The sequence below is a fragment of the Cydia fagiglandana genome, chromosome 2 (assembly GCF_963556715.1).
Source record: "Cydia fagiglandana chromosome 2, ilCydFagi1.1, whole genome shotgun sequence".
Classification (NCBI taxonomy): domain Eukaryota; kingdom Metazoa; phylum Arthropoda; class Insecta; order Lepidoptera; family Tortricidae; genus Cydia; species Cydia fagiglandana.
In genome coordinates this window covers 5,790,474-5,802,781 of record NC_085933.1, presented here as the reverse complement: position 1 = coordinate 5,802,781, position 12,308 = coordinate 5,790,474, and the positions used below count along the sequence as shown (strand labels likewise).

General features: G+C 37.1%; 3 protein-coding genes across 4 annotated transcripts in view; 2 read left to right on the top strand and 1 right to left on the bottom strand.

Annotated features, from left to right (window-relative positions):
• Positions 1–2,671, top strand: part of LOC134672420 (uncharacterized) — a 33,757-nt gene extending 31,086 nt beyond the window's left edge. The window contains exons 22-25 of the mRNA XM_063530309.1: positions 790–995; positions 1,450–1,655; positions 2,172–2,229; positions 2,516–2,671. Of these exons, the coding sequence (XP_063386379.1) occupies positions 790–995; positions 1,450–1,655; positions 2,172–2,229; positions 2,516–2,637 (592 nt within the window). The 3' untranslated portion in view covers positions 2,638–2,671. The remainder of the gene's footprint in view (positions 1–789; positions 996–1,449; positions 1,656–2,171; positions 2,230–2,515) is intronic.
• A 548-nt stretch (positions 2,672–3,219) lies between these two features.
• Positions 3,220–5,780, top strand: LOC134672410 (vitamin K-dependent protein C-like). Its single transcript, XM_063530296.1, has 5 exons — positions 3,220–3,226; positions 3,812–3,992; positions 4,335–4,543; positions 4,826–5,022; positions 5,610–5,780. The coding sequence occupies exons 1-5, from the start codon at positions 3,220–3,222 to the stop codon at positions 5,778–5,780; spliced, it is 765 nt and encodes a 254-aa protein (XP_063386366.1).
• Positions 5,781–6,831: 1,051 nt separating this feature from the next.
• LOC134674774 (acyl-CoA Delta-9 desaturase-like) lies at positions 6,832–9,517 on the bottom strand. Of its 2 annotated transcripts, none has more exons than XM_063532917.1 (6): positions 8,999–9,517; positions 8,688–8,818; positions 8,351–8,556; positions 7,886–8,071; positions 7,425–7,624; positions 6,832–7,089 (listed from the first exon to the last, which is right to left on the bottom strand). In XM_063532917.1, the coding sequence occupies exons 1-6, from the start codon at positions 9,270–9,272 to the stop codon at positions 6,863–6,865; spliced, it is 1,224 nt and encodes a 407-aa protein (XP_063388987.1). In that variant the 5' UTR covers positions 9,273–9,517; the 3' UTR covers positions 6,832–6,862. The 2 variants fall into 2 exon arrangements, with proteins under 2 accessions (XP_063388987.1, XP_063388979.1); XM_063532909.1 differs by having other exon boundaries at positions 6,832–7,093; positions 7,429–7,624; positions 8,999–9,509.
• Positions 9,518–12,308: the final 2,791 nt, after the last annotated feature.

Sequence of the window (12,308 nt, the reverse complement as noted above, 5' to 3'; positions counted from 1 at the left end):
CTGAATTTGTTATGTATGTTTACTTAAACGTGATAGTAGCGTGACTGACTTGCAGATAATATAGGACCTAAAAAAAAGCTATTTAGGTGTCTATTTAAAAATCTTTTGTGATTGAAAATAGAAATTTGCATTTGTATGGTCTTTGTGGTTGACATTACATTTTTAAGTATAAGTATCTACATTATAATAAGTATTAAACTTTTAGTAAAATGAAATATTAGAACAAATCACACGTTGTTAATACTGATCGTCATGTACAAAGAAAAACATGTCAAGCAATCACATTACAACAAATACCTGTAAACTAACTTATATACTAAAACTACAAATAAACACAGCACAATACATAAATTATTAAATAATCTAAAATAAACCACCCTGAATCGTACCCGGCTCAAAGGTCCCCCCAAAGGTGGTTAATACTTAGGTTAAGGTGACTTTTCATTTCAAATACGAGGAAAGCAAATACATGTGCATTTTATAAAACATGACGAAGTATAAACCTTTTTAGTACTTAAGTAAATATATCGTGAAGGTATTTCATTGAAATTGAAATTTAACAAATATCAGAATGGTGCAAAAAAATCTTACTCAGAAAGTAAAGTTTAGTCCCTAGGACCAAAAGTTATCACTTTTAATTCGCTTCATAGAAAAGCAACGAGTGAGTTTCAGTGACCGTTTCCTAGATTCAATTATGAGAATCTGTGAAGCTCTTCATGCATATTAGGTGGTGTAATTTACTCTCTAGGTAGAGTAAAGTTTACGATATTAATACGTTATTATTTCCAGGCTCATGTGGTTTATGATAAAAGTGACCCTGGGCGAACACAACCGCTGTAACGAGACCACGCGCCCCGAGACACGCTTCGTGACAAGAATCGTCGCCCACAACTTTACATACACCAATTTCCGACATGACATCGCGCTGCTGCGGCTCAATCAACCTGTCAACATTACTGATACGATCAAGCCTATCTGTCTGCCACATAGTGACGGTAATTTTGAGTCTGCTACCGCGAAAAACGAAAATCTAAATTTCGTTATCTGCCTGTCTACCGCTCTTGCATATTCCAGTGATAGCGAGGCAGATAACGAAATTTAGATATTTGTTTTTCGCAGTAGGGCCTATGAAGTATGTTAGTTGTCTAGTTTGGCCTGAAGCTCGATTCAGAACGGCACTGAACTGGTTTTGATACGACCTTGACGATCGTCTCGGTAATTGTTGTGCATCTCACGCACACAACTTTCATCTGTCGTATAAGATCAAAACCGTAATACGTTTTTAAATCTGAATCAACCTTTTGATAAGCATATAACAAGAGATAAATGGGTGTGCAAAAATGCTTATTTATTATACCTACGAGTAAAGACTTTTTTCAGTAACTTGGACAATTGCATTAAGTCGTCATTAAAAGGCATTGTTTATTTTTTCCAAAACCATTGTAACAGATGACACATACGTAGGAGTGAAGGCCATAGCAGCGGGCTGGGGTTCAGTAACCGAGCAGAAGAACCACTCCTGCGTGCTCAGCGACGTGGAGCTGCCCGTCCTCAGCAACGACGTGTGCAAGAAGTCCAAGTATGAGGAAGCCATGATAGCTGACGACATGCTGTGCGCCGGCTTCCCGGACCAAGGGATGAAGGATACTTGTCAGGTGAGATTCATATATCTATAAGGAAGGTAGCAGCCCATTTAGGCCCCATTCCTATGAGCGTTATTTCAATGCGCGTTAAAAAAGAACTTGAATCTGTCCGCACGCTAAATTCGATTTAGCTACCAAGGCGTAAAGTCGAAAATCCGACAACGCTTGATAAAAAGCGTCACCGCCATCGTGTGAATAAATACACATGTATGACATGTATCCATTTATGTCATTCAAACGCTTAATTTAACGCGCGTTGATAAAGCGCTTGTGTCAATGAGGCCTTAGCCCTAAATGTCCTTGGCCAACGCGATCTCATAAGCCGAATGCCATGCACATGTTAAGAGGGAGTTATTTACTGAAGTTTACTTTTTTTACGTAGCGAAAGTATTCCTGCCACATAGGTATATTTCTAAAAGCTGAAGGAAATTTTAATAAATCACAGACTTTAGATTACCTACATTGGCACTGAGAAAAAATGTTCCTCATACTAGGTAATTTATTTATAGTTGAAAAACTTAATTACAGGGTGACAGCGGCGGACCGTTGGCAGCCGAAAGGAGAGATAAACGCTACGAGCTTTTAGGTAAAAAGACTAATTTCAACACTTACAGTATTATGAACATAATACTTTATTATTAACTAATAAGACCTTCAAAAGAGCGTTTTCCTTCTCAAAGGCCGGTAACGCACTTACATCCTCTGTATTGTTGCACGCGTCCATGGGCGGCGGAAATCGCTTACCATCAGGCGATTCGTCCGCTCGTTTGTCTCCTGTCTTCTTTTTAGTCGTTATACTCTTTGCAGAGTCTTTGCCTCCTGTATCATAAAATAAATATAATTACGAAACAAACTTTCTGCATTAATTTCAGGAGTGGTTTCGTGGGGTATAGGCTGCGGGCGCGCCGGTTACCCTGGAGTGTACACGCGGGTCACCAAGTACCTGTACTGGATCCGGCATAATGCGCGTCAGGGATGCTTCTGCTCAGATTAATCATTTATATTTATTTACCATGTATATTTGTTTTGGCGAGTTCCCGATATTTTGACACAGTTGCACATAACATCTTTACGGAATAACAGACGTGATATGAATTATATTGTGGTCTAGTACCCACACATCATAGACCTACCCATTTTTCGGATTCGCTTTTTACGCACGGTGTCACTCGTCCTCATTTTCACTTACATTAATAATAAGCCATTTTTATATTAATACCGTATATTTTATTTTATTTAATATTACATGGTAAATACCTCGTTTTCAATGTCGGCTTGAAACAGTATACATATAAACACGTAAAACACGTTATTATCTACTATTTGACGTAGGTATGTTTAGTCTTAGGTTTTTTAAGTGCGAATAAAGATCACGATAAACAATCCTTTTTTAAATCGGTCCCGAGTATCCAGCTCCTTGCATAAACATGTTAAAATAGAACATAAATATGTAAATGTTAACTCATAAAATGTGTCAATGTGTTAGAACTTGTGTTAAAAAACAATAGTGTGTAATACGTAAGTACTTGTAACTTATCAGTATGTCAATAAATAAAATAAAGGACCCGCATATAAAATGGAAAGTTTGTTTTCCGTTTGTTTTATGCCTAAATTCACTTCAGTTTAGCACAATTCGAGCTTGAGACTAGTGGGTCTAGTTCATTTTAACTTTAAAACATTGCAGTTGTACGAAATTAATTATGTTTATCTGCCCTTTATTATTTGGTGCATATTTTGTTCATCTCGTGGTAAGTATAGCCTCCTAAACCCACCAATACCTTTCAAACATAATATGTAGGAAAATTTTATTATTAAACGTAGGTAAGTAATGTTTTGATTTTTCTAGGGGGCTCTTCACATATCAGGTGGATTGTTTGGATATGTTTTTGGATTCCAAAAAATTTGTCTCTGCAGTAAGTCTTATTTATTTATCAAGCCCGCCTTTTCATTAAAAATGCCATGTTGATAGCCATGGAATGTTTCAAATGTTTCTTATTTGGGATGTATTCCCATTTGTCCCCTCCCCAAGTGTGAGGAGCGGACACAAATAAGAACGATTCATTCCCATTTGTGAATGAATCTTCATTCTCATTTGTACCCGCCCCTCACACGTGAAACGGAGTCACCGGAATCGTTACTGGTGATTTTTAAATCACTGTAATTTTCAGGATGTGGCGTTCCTCACAGGTACCTGTCAGAGTATTCTAGAACAGGCCGACTTCTTGGCGGTGAGACCACCACCGCCCATCAATTCCCATGGCTCGCTGCCGTGAATATCGCCTCCCGAAGCATAGGCGGATCCCTCATATCTGATAGACATATTGTTACCGCCGCATCACCTCTCTATGGGTTAGAATTTCATTGTATTTTTTTTTGTAATAGTAAGGCCCTAGGTATATTACGCTGATATAATAATCTCAAAAACATATTTGAAAACTTGTTGTACTGATACAAGTAGAAAGAATACTCCATATACATGGGTTCCGTAGTTGCGTTTTTGCATTCGAAATTGTAAAATACCTAAATTGATAAATGCGACTAAATATCATTGATCCGAACTTGCTGACTGTAACTAGATAGTTTAATCAATTTTGTAACAGCTTGGTCATGCCAGTCAATAAGCAGGCCAGTAGATAGTCCAGGAAATATTCGACCACAGAACCTAAGCATTGTACGACCACTATTTTTCAGAAAATCATTCAACGAAGTCAGTGTGACTCTGGGAGCTCACGACCGCTGCGGTAATGGCAGTGACCCGGTTCTGAACACCAGTGTGTCAGATATTATCATACATCCTGGTTTTTCGCCGACGAACCGCGACAATGATATCGCCTTGCTGAAGCTAAGGCATGTGGTGCCTTTCGGCCGATTTATTTCACCGATATGCATGCCTCATTACGGTGGGTTCCTAACTCTAGACCTAATAGATTCAAGATATGAAATAACTCTTTGATACCTAGATGAAAAAAGGATCTTTACAATTCTGAAAAGAAAGAAAGAAAAAATATATGTACAAGGGAGTTAGGGTAGAGAAACTTCTCCAATGAAGATTTTTTTTGCCTAAACGTGAAAGACTGGTGCTCTGTATTTTAAGGGTAATGAGACTAGTATTAAGGCGGATCATGACCCATTTAGAATAAATTCTACCCGTAAACCTGTAGTTTTACATATTTTAATACCAGGAGCGCCGGAATCCGGACAAGTCGCTTGGACGGCGGCATGGACTGCCACGGATAACAATGAATCTTGTACACCAAGAGTTGTCACTCTTCCTATTCTTCCTACAAGATCCTGTTTGAAGGACACTGTGGGCTCTAATTTCGTGACCCCTGATAAAGGTTGCCTTGGACCTTTGGGTGCACGGAATATTATTTGCGAGGTAAGAAAATTATATTTTGAATACCAGCGTGTTTAAGCATCTGATAGGACTAATCTATAAGGAGTCATTACAGTATTACAATCCATATGGCTTTACAAACTTCAAACTTCAAAATTTATTGCAGGTACATTTGTACATTTAATGAGTGGGAGACGATTATTTGACTTAAGTCGCTTTTTAGTAGGTACCTACCTAACCCAGACTTTATTAATTTTCTAAACCTTTCTCATCATTGATTGGAATATGAGTTATTAATTTACGCAAAAAAGTCAAAATTTACCATGGTTCTTTTTTGCATTTTTACGTTAAAAGGTAACGTAGTTTATCCACACATTAAATAGATAGGTATGAATCAATAACCGTTTATTTTTTGTTTTGTATTTCCGCGCACTTCAGTTCGGTATGCCATTGTTGCTGTTGTTGGAGAATATAACAAAAAAAACATTGAGACAGACAGAGATCCATTGTGGAAAGGTCTTTAGAACAATAATTAAATATAAAAACACATTTGTTCAAAGAGTTTATGTTTGCAGTTTTTTGTTGGATACGTAGACCCCAGCAATCATTGAACCAGATTTTGTTTTTAGGCAGATGTGGGAGCCCCTATCATGCAGAGACATCCCGGGTTCTCATTCAGGCTGGCGGGCGTCGTGTCGTCGTCATCGTGTGACCGAATCGCCAGTCCGCTCTACACGAGGATAATTGACCACGCTGGCTGGATATACCAGCATACCCATAGTGACTGTCAATGTCTTTAACTTTGTGAATGCTTACAAAGATCTACCTTCCCTATCTAAGATATTTATCATACATAGTTTTATTTTTAATTTATTATATGACTTCGGCTAGTTTAGGTAAAATAAAAGGTAGCCTTGGTACCTTTATGAAAAAAAAGAAATGTCAGGGTTTACTTCAATGAGTGTGAGTTATACTTATGTACCTACCTTTGCGGATGGCTTCTTAAATTAAGTGATAAAGAGAATTGTCTAGTTTGCATTTTGAATACTATAAATAAGACCACAAGTACTTTTTGATTTTTAATTATTTTACATATTCATCTACTACTTACCTACATAGTTATAATCTAATTAATAATGTCTAGTGGGCGGCACACGATGTGCATAATAGTAATTACTTTCTTGTACACAACACTGGTTTACAAAAATAAATTACATTACTTAATGGAAGTACAAAGGCGAATTTATCCCTATAATATGGTTGTGCCTTAATAACTTAGGTACATGAAATTAACTTTCTTCATAAATTGTTTCTATACATCGAATATGTATAAATGAAGTCTTCCGTGATAGTTCATCGCCAAAATTGGATTTACCATCCACATATCATCCATTCGTCATCATATCACATAATAATCTACCTACCTATTTATAGGTTATTTTAGTTTACGTTGTAGTTAGTTGTAGCTTTATTTAGTTTTTTTTTTTTGTATACAGACCTTCGGGCTTTAAAGCTTTAAATCCAGAGCTCGATTCTACTCGCTAAACTGAGCTAGTTTTATTATGGCACCAAGCCCGAAATCCCGATTTTTTTTTTTAATTTTCATACATTTTGGTTGATCAGATGTCGACGTTTTTTATGGAAAAGCCAAAAATTTTTCCCCGATTTTAGGGTTGGTCCCATGGTAAAAGTAGCTCAGTTTAGCGAGTAAAATCAAGCCCTGGAATTAAAGCCCCATGGTCAGACACATACTGTATATTACATGTATTTCTTGATATACCTAATAAATTTCATAATACCTTGCTTCCTTCATAAAATATCTACTTAGCTAAACTAAAGTTTTAGAATATATGTTTAGTTACATCGATATCAACAGTTTCTTTTAAGCCCTAGCACTTCTGTTTCTTAGGCTGCCATTTACATTGAATACATCTTTCTCATGGAACAGTGGTAAACCCTCCTGCTTGAGCGCGCCGCTCGGTGGGTCATATGTGACGTTGTAGAATGGGTTCAGGGGGTGGAGAATACCTGGTGCTGACACAGCAGCTTTGGCTTCATCGTTGCCAAGTTCGCTGTGCGTTCCGTCACCGGTACGGATGATTCGGTTTGCTACCTGGAATTGTCCCATAACTAATTAATAGATACAGAGATATATTTGAAAAAGTAAGGTTTAAAAAAAGGAAAGGCTCAAGACCGTGAAAAGAAAAAAAATACGCACGGGTACTGAAACGTTAGATAAGCATAAACGCTAAGAGCTGTACAGAGTCAGACAATTATGTCATTTAATGAAAACTTGCCAAGATAGGTCATTTGATGAAAACTTGTTTGAATTGTATATATTCTCGAGAGACCAATGAAAAGTGCGATATCTGCCGTTGTTATTTTGTGAATATATAAAATGATTTTGCAGACAGTTCTAATTAGTAAAGTGTACGATTATTGACAAACCATTTCTGGAGATGCAGTTTTCAAGTCATAAGCTAGTCCAATTTTTTCAAAATATTTAATGATTCTTGCGGATTGGTTGAACCTGGAGGACAATTCGGCAGCTTTGTAGTCCCAAGGGAAAGCGTGGTGGTAGTTGTGCCACCCTTCGCCTAAGCTTATGCAGGAGACAAACCAGGACTCTACAGGTTGCAGACCCCTAAAAAATAGTAGGTGGTGAGATATTATGTCTATTTTGACTTTGACTTAATTGAAATGAATGCCAACAAAACGCAAGAATGTTTGTTCAATCGATTGGCACTCACAAATTGAAAGTTATTTAAACATAAAATTATAGTGATCTACTTATTTAAAATTATAGAACCTAATTACATTGCAAGTTACATCGTTACAGTTAGTGTAAATATGTGAGATAGCAATGACTTAGAGGATTAAAACATAACATTATGATGAAACTTACTGGTCATAAGGCCTAGTACCCCAAAGATGTGCAGCGCTGTTAACCAGCCAGGTTCCATTAATTTGTACCATATACCGAGCGAAGTAGCACACTAGGAGGGAATTCCCCCAGGACTCTCCAAAATACTGTACGGGGACCCAGGCGGGGATGAAGACTGCGAGCAGGAAGTACAGCCAGTAGTAATATCTGAAATATCACAAGCGCAAACGCATAGTATAATTAATAATTAAAAAACAATTTTGCGTCAGTTATAGGTTGTGATCCTGGTAATAGTTGTCTAGTATACAAACACAGCACCGGGAAGATTGTACCAAAAAACCAGATGGTTTTTTAATTACGAGTTCAATACCGGGAGCATTCCCTGGTCAGTGGCCCAAAAATCTTGGCCTTTGACAAGACAATCCAGGAAGCCATTAGGACCTCATCTCTTAAAACTTAAATAGTAGTAAGCTAATAAGGACTTACTTCTTCTGGTACATGACCATCCAATCAGATTCAAGATCGCTCATGTCGATCTTTCTACCGAGTTCAATAACGAAGGGATGTTTCTTGCTCATGAGCCAGCCGATGTGGCAGAAGAAGAAACCGCGCTTGGAGTTGTGAGGGTCGGCGTCTGTGTCCGAGTACCGGTGGTGGAGGCGATGGTCACGCACCCAGATGAACATCGAATTCTAAAACATGTCAAAATATTAGTGTAGTCAATGAATTCAGACTCAGAGCTGTTAAATATGTTAATTATAAATCACAAGGTTTTTAAAGTTTCCAAATATTTTGAGGCTGTATAGTACATTAAATTACTTACTTGTCCAGCTGTAGTTTGAGCCAAAATAAGCATTGCTCGAAGGAACGGCGTGGCTTTAAAAGACTTATGTGTGTAAAGTCTATGCGCGCCAATCGTAACTCCTTCGGTGCTGATGTAGGCAACGAAAAGAGCTAAAAAAATAAACATAATTAAATAACAAGTCGTGATTATAAATTTAAAAAAACATACAACCGAATTGATAACCTCCTTCTTTAAGATTTGGAAGTCGGTTAAAAAACACGATTTAAAATATGGATTGTTATCCGAAATTATCGATGCAGCGGTAAAATATTAATGTTTGACATACTTACTCCATAATATAGTTGGCAAGCTTACGCCGCCAGTTAACAGAATGAGAATACCCCACACAGCAAAAATGTGTAGTATGAGGAATCCAATTGCATTCTTCCAAACTATTTGATGCTTGTAAGAATAATCAGTTCCGATAGTTTTAGAAAATTGAAGAGTTTTCTTGTCACTTCCATTAGTCATTTTATCAGGAGAAGAGTCGAACATTTCTTCAAGTCTTGAAAATATATCCGTTTCAGCATTTGGAGCAGATATTAAATTATCTGAAAGAGTCATGTCCAATATTTGTTTTCTATGTTAAAGAATGCCCAAATTTAAATCGACAATATTAACGATGCGTTTAGGCTGCTCTGCGATGATGAGTGTAGTGACAAACTCGCATCACGCACGATTTTATATATCGATTACAATGGTGCAAGCGCAGTTAGAACTTGAACCACGGTGGCAAGGTTAGCAAGGTAAAACAAAAGACAATTGATTTCGTGAACTTGTTCGTAGTTAATACTTAATTAGATTTACTAAATTCGACACTATTACAATTATTGAGAAAATCACCCTATGACACACGTGAGCTAAGGCCCACTTGCACCAACCATCCCACTCACCCGGGCTTAAGCGGTTAAACCGTTAACCCAGTGTCAAATTGTACTCGTAACCATGGTAACTCCAGGTTTAACCGGTTTACCCGGGTTAGTGGAATGGTGCAAGTGGGCCTTAGACAACATACTTCTTACTTTATGTAGCATTGCATGCATTGTGTGCGTGCCGTTATTATGATTAAGGTACCTTACTATTTCTACCTAATAGGTTTTTTTAGGTACCATTGTTCGTGGCAAATAAAGTACCTATACGCCCCGCCTGATGGTAAGCCATATTCCGTTGTACCTACTAAGAGTCCCATTTTGGAATTATCGGCCAGTTTTTTTTTGTGCTTTTCCTTTCGGAATTACCCAATCACACATACTGTGACATTAGACACCGTCGCTTAGTTGGTAAAATTCTATGTGACTATCGAATTCAATATTTAACTCTCTTCTTCCTCGCGTTATCCCGGCATTTTTGCCATGGCTCATGGGAGCCTCGGGTTCGCTTGACAACTAATCCCGTTGTCGTAGGCACTAGTTTTTGCGAAAGCGACTGCCATCTGACCATACAACCCAGAGGAGAAACTAGGCCTTATTAAGATTAGTCCGGTTTCCATACGATGTTTACCTTCACCGAAAAGCGACTGGTAAATATTAGATGATATTTCGCACATAAGTTCCGAAAAAAATATTGGTATGAGCCTGAGTTTCAACTCGCGACCTTCGGATTTAAAATCGCACGCCCTTACCGCTAAGCCGCCACCGCTCCCTTAGTGTATATACCTATCCCACCAAAAACATAAATGTAAAAAAGGAGAGCCAAGTTCAATACAAAAATTATGCTTGGCTGTGGGGCTCGCCGCAAAAAGAATGGAGATCTAAATGAGTGCCACTGCCAAGTTCTATGCAAAATCCAAATATGTATTTATAGGAACAAAATAACATTATAAACAAGTATTAAACTCTATTTCTTTGCTTTATTGGATAACTATAACAATTGCTGTTATTTAAAAAAATGTGAGATCTTAAAGTAGGTTAGATTTGACTTGGCCAGTTTTCATTATATCAATCATTTTATATTTATTGTAATTCTGATAAAACCTGGCCAAGCCAAATCTAACCTACTTTAAGATCTCACATTTTTTTAAATAACAGCTATTGTTATAGGTATCCAATAAAGCAAAGAAATAGAGTTTAATAGGGTACATCGCCAATTATTAGCCAGTTTTCAATTACTGGCCACCTATACTAAAATGAATTCTGTGTATAGGTGAATAGAACTCATTTTTGTAAGAGGCGGCCAGTTATTGAACGAGTGGGTTGTGGATAAATTTCAGTTACTGGCCATTTTCCTTATACTGAAAATGAGTTTTATTTATCTGTAAATAGAATTCATTTTTGGAATAGGTGGCCAGTAATTGAAAACTGGCTAATAATTGGATTTTCGTACCTTATATACTAAAATGAACTTTGTTCACCTATAAATAGAAATCAAATTAAGTGGCCAGTAATTGGGGGGTGGCTAGTAATTGGCGATGTACCCTACTTGTTTATAATGTTATTTTGTTCCTATAAATACATATTTGGATTTTGCATAGAACTTGGCAGTGGCACTCATTTAGATCTCCATTCTTTTTGCGGCGAGCCCCACAGCCAAGCATAATTTTTGTATTGAACTTGGCTCTCCTTTTTTACATTTATGTTTTTGGTGGGATATCAATACTTTTTGTAAAGAAAACTAGGCAGGTATTGAGATTTAATGTTTTTTCTTGTGTTTCCGCTGTATGGTTTTTACTTCTGTTCTTTGTATAATTATATGGTGCCGCGCGCCGCCGACGACACACCGTTGGCCGGTTGTTTAGAGCGTATTACAAGTTTTTTGTATGGGGACACCACTTATTTTTTGACTAAACTTTATTTTAATATAGCAAATATAATAATACATATATTGGGGTAGTTTCAAATATCTGCTTGTAACGGTTCCAACGCTACAATAAAAAAAATATTTTTTTGTATGGGGACCCCCCCTATTTTTAATCTTTATTTTATTTTTAGATTTTTTCCTACGGTTACACACAATAACCGAGCTGGATTCCAAATTTCATCCTTCTAGGTCATCTGGAAGTAGGTTAGGTTTAGGTACTTATATGTCAGTCCCAATAAAAAGTGTTTTTTTTGTATGGGGACCCCCCCTATTTTTTAACTTTATTTTATTTTTAGATTTTTTCCTACGGTTACACACAATAACCAAGCTGGATTCCAAATTTCATCCTTCTAGGTCATCTGGAAGTAGGTTAGGTTTAGGTACTATAAGTCATAAGTCAGTCTTAAAATTTACGACTTTTTGACCTTCATACCTTTATAACCGTTTGAGCTAGCGTCATGAAATTTGGGCTTCTAGATATCCTTATGGATATAATTAAACACACGTAGTTTTATGTGTTTACGTTAAAGATGTTTTGAGTTATAGAAGGGTCAAAAGTGGCACCAAGTGGTTCGTGTAATATTACACTCGGCGCTGGCTAGCCAGTTCCTTTGCTTGAACTTGGCTTGACACGCTGCCGCGTGTCTAGATGAATAAAACTTTTCTATTTCTAAAAAAAAATGTTAAAATAGTAGGTAGATAGGTAATCACATTTTTCACACAAGCACGGAAAGGCTTTCTTTGTTCTTCAAATACTGATGAGAATATGGCATTGTATCTACATACAAGAGTGGCAAAGTATTT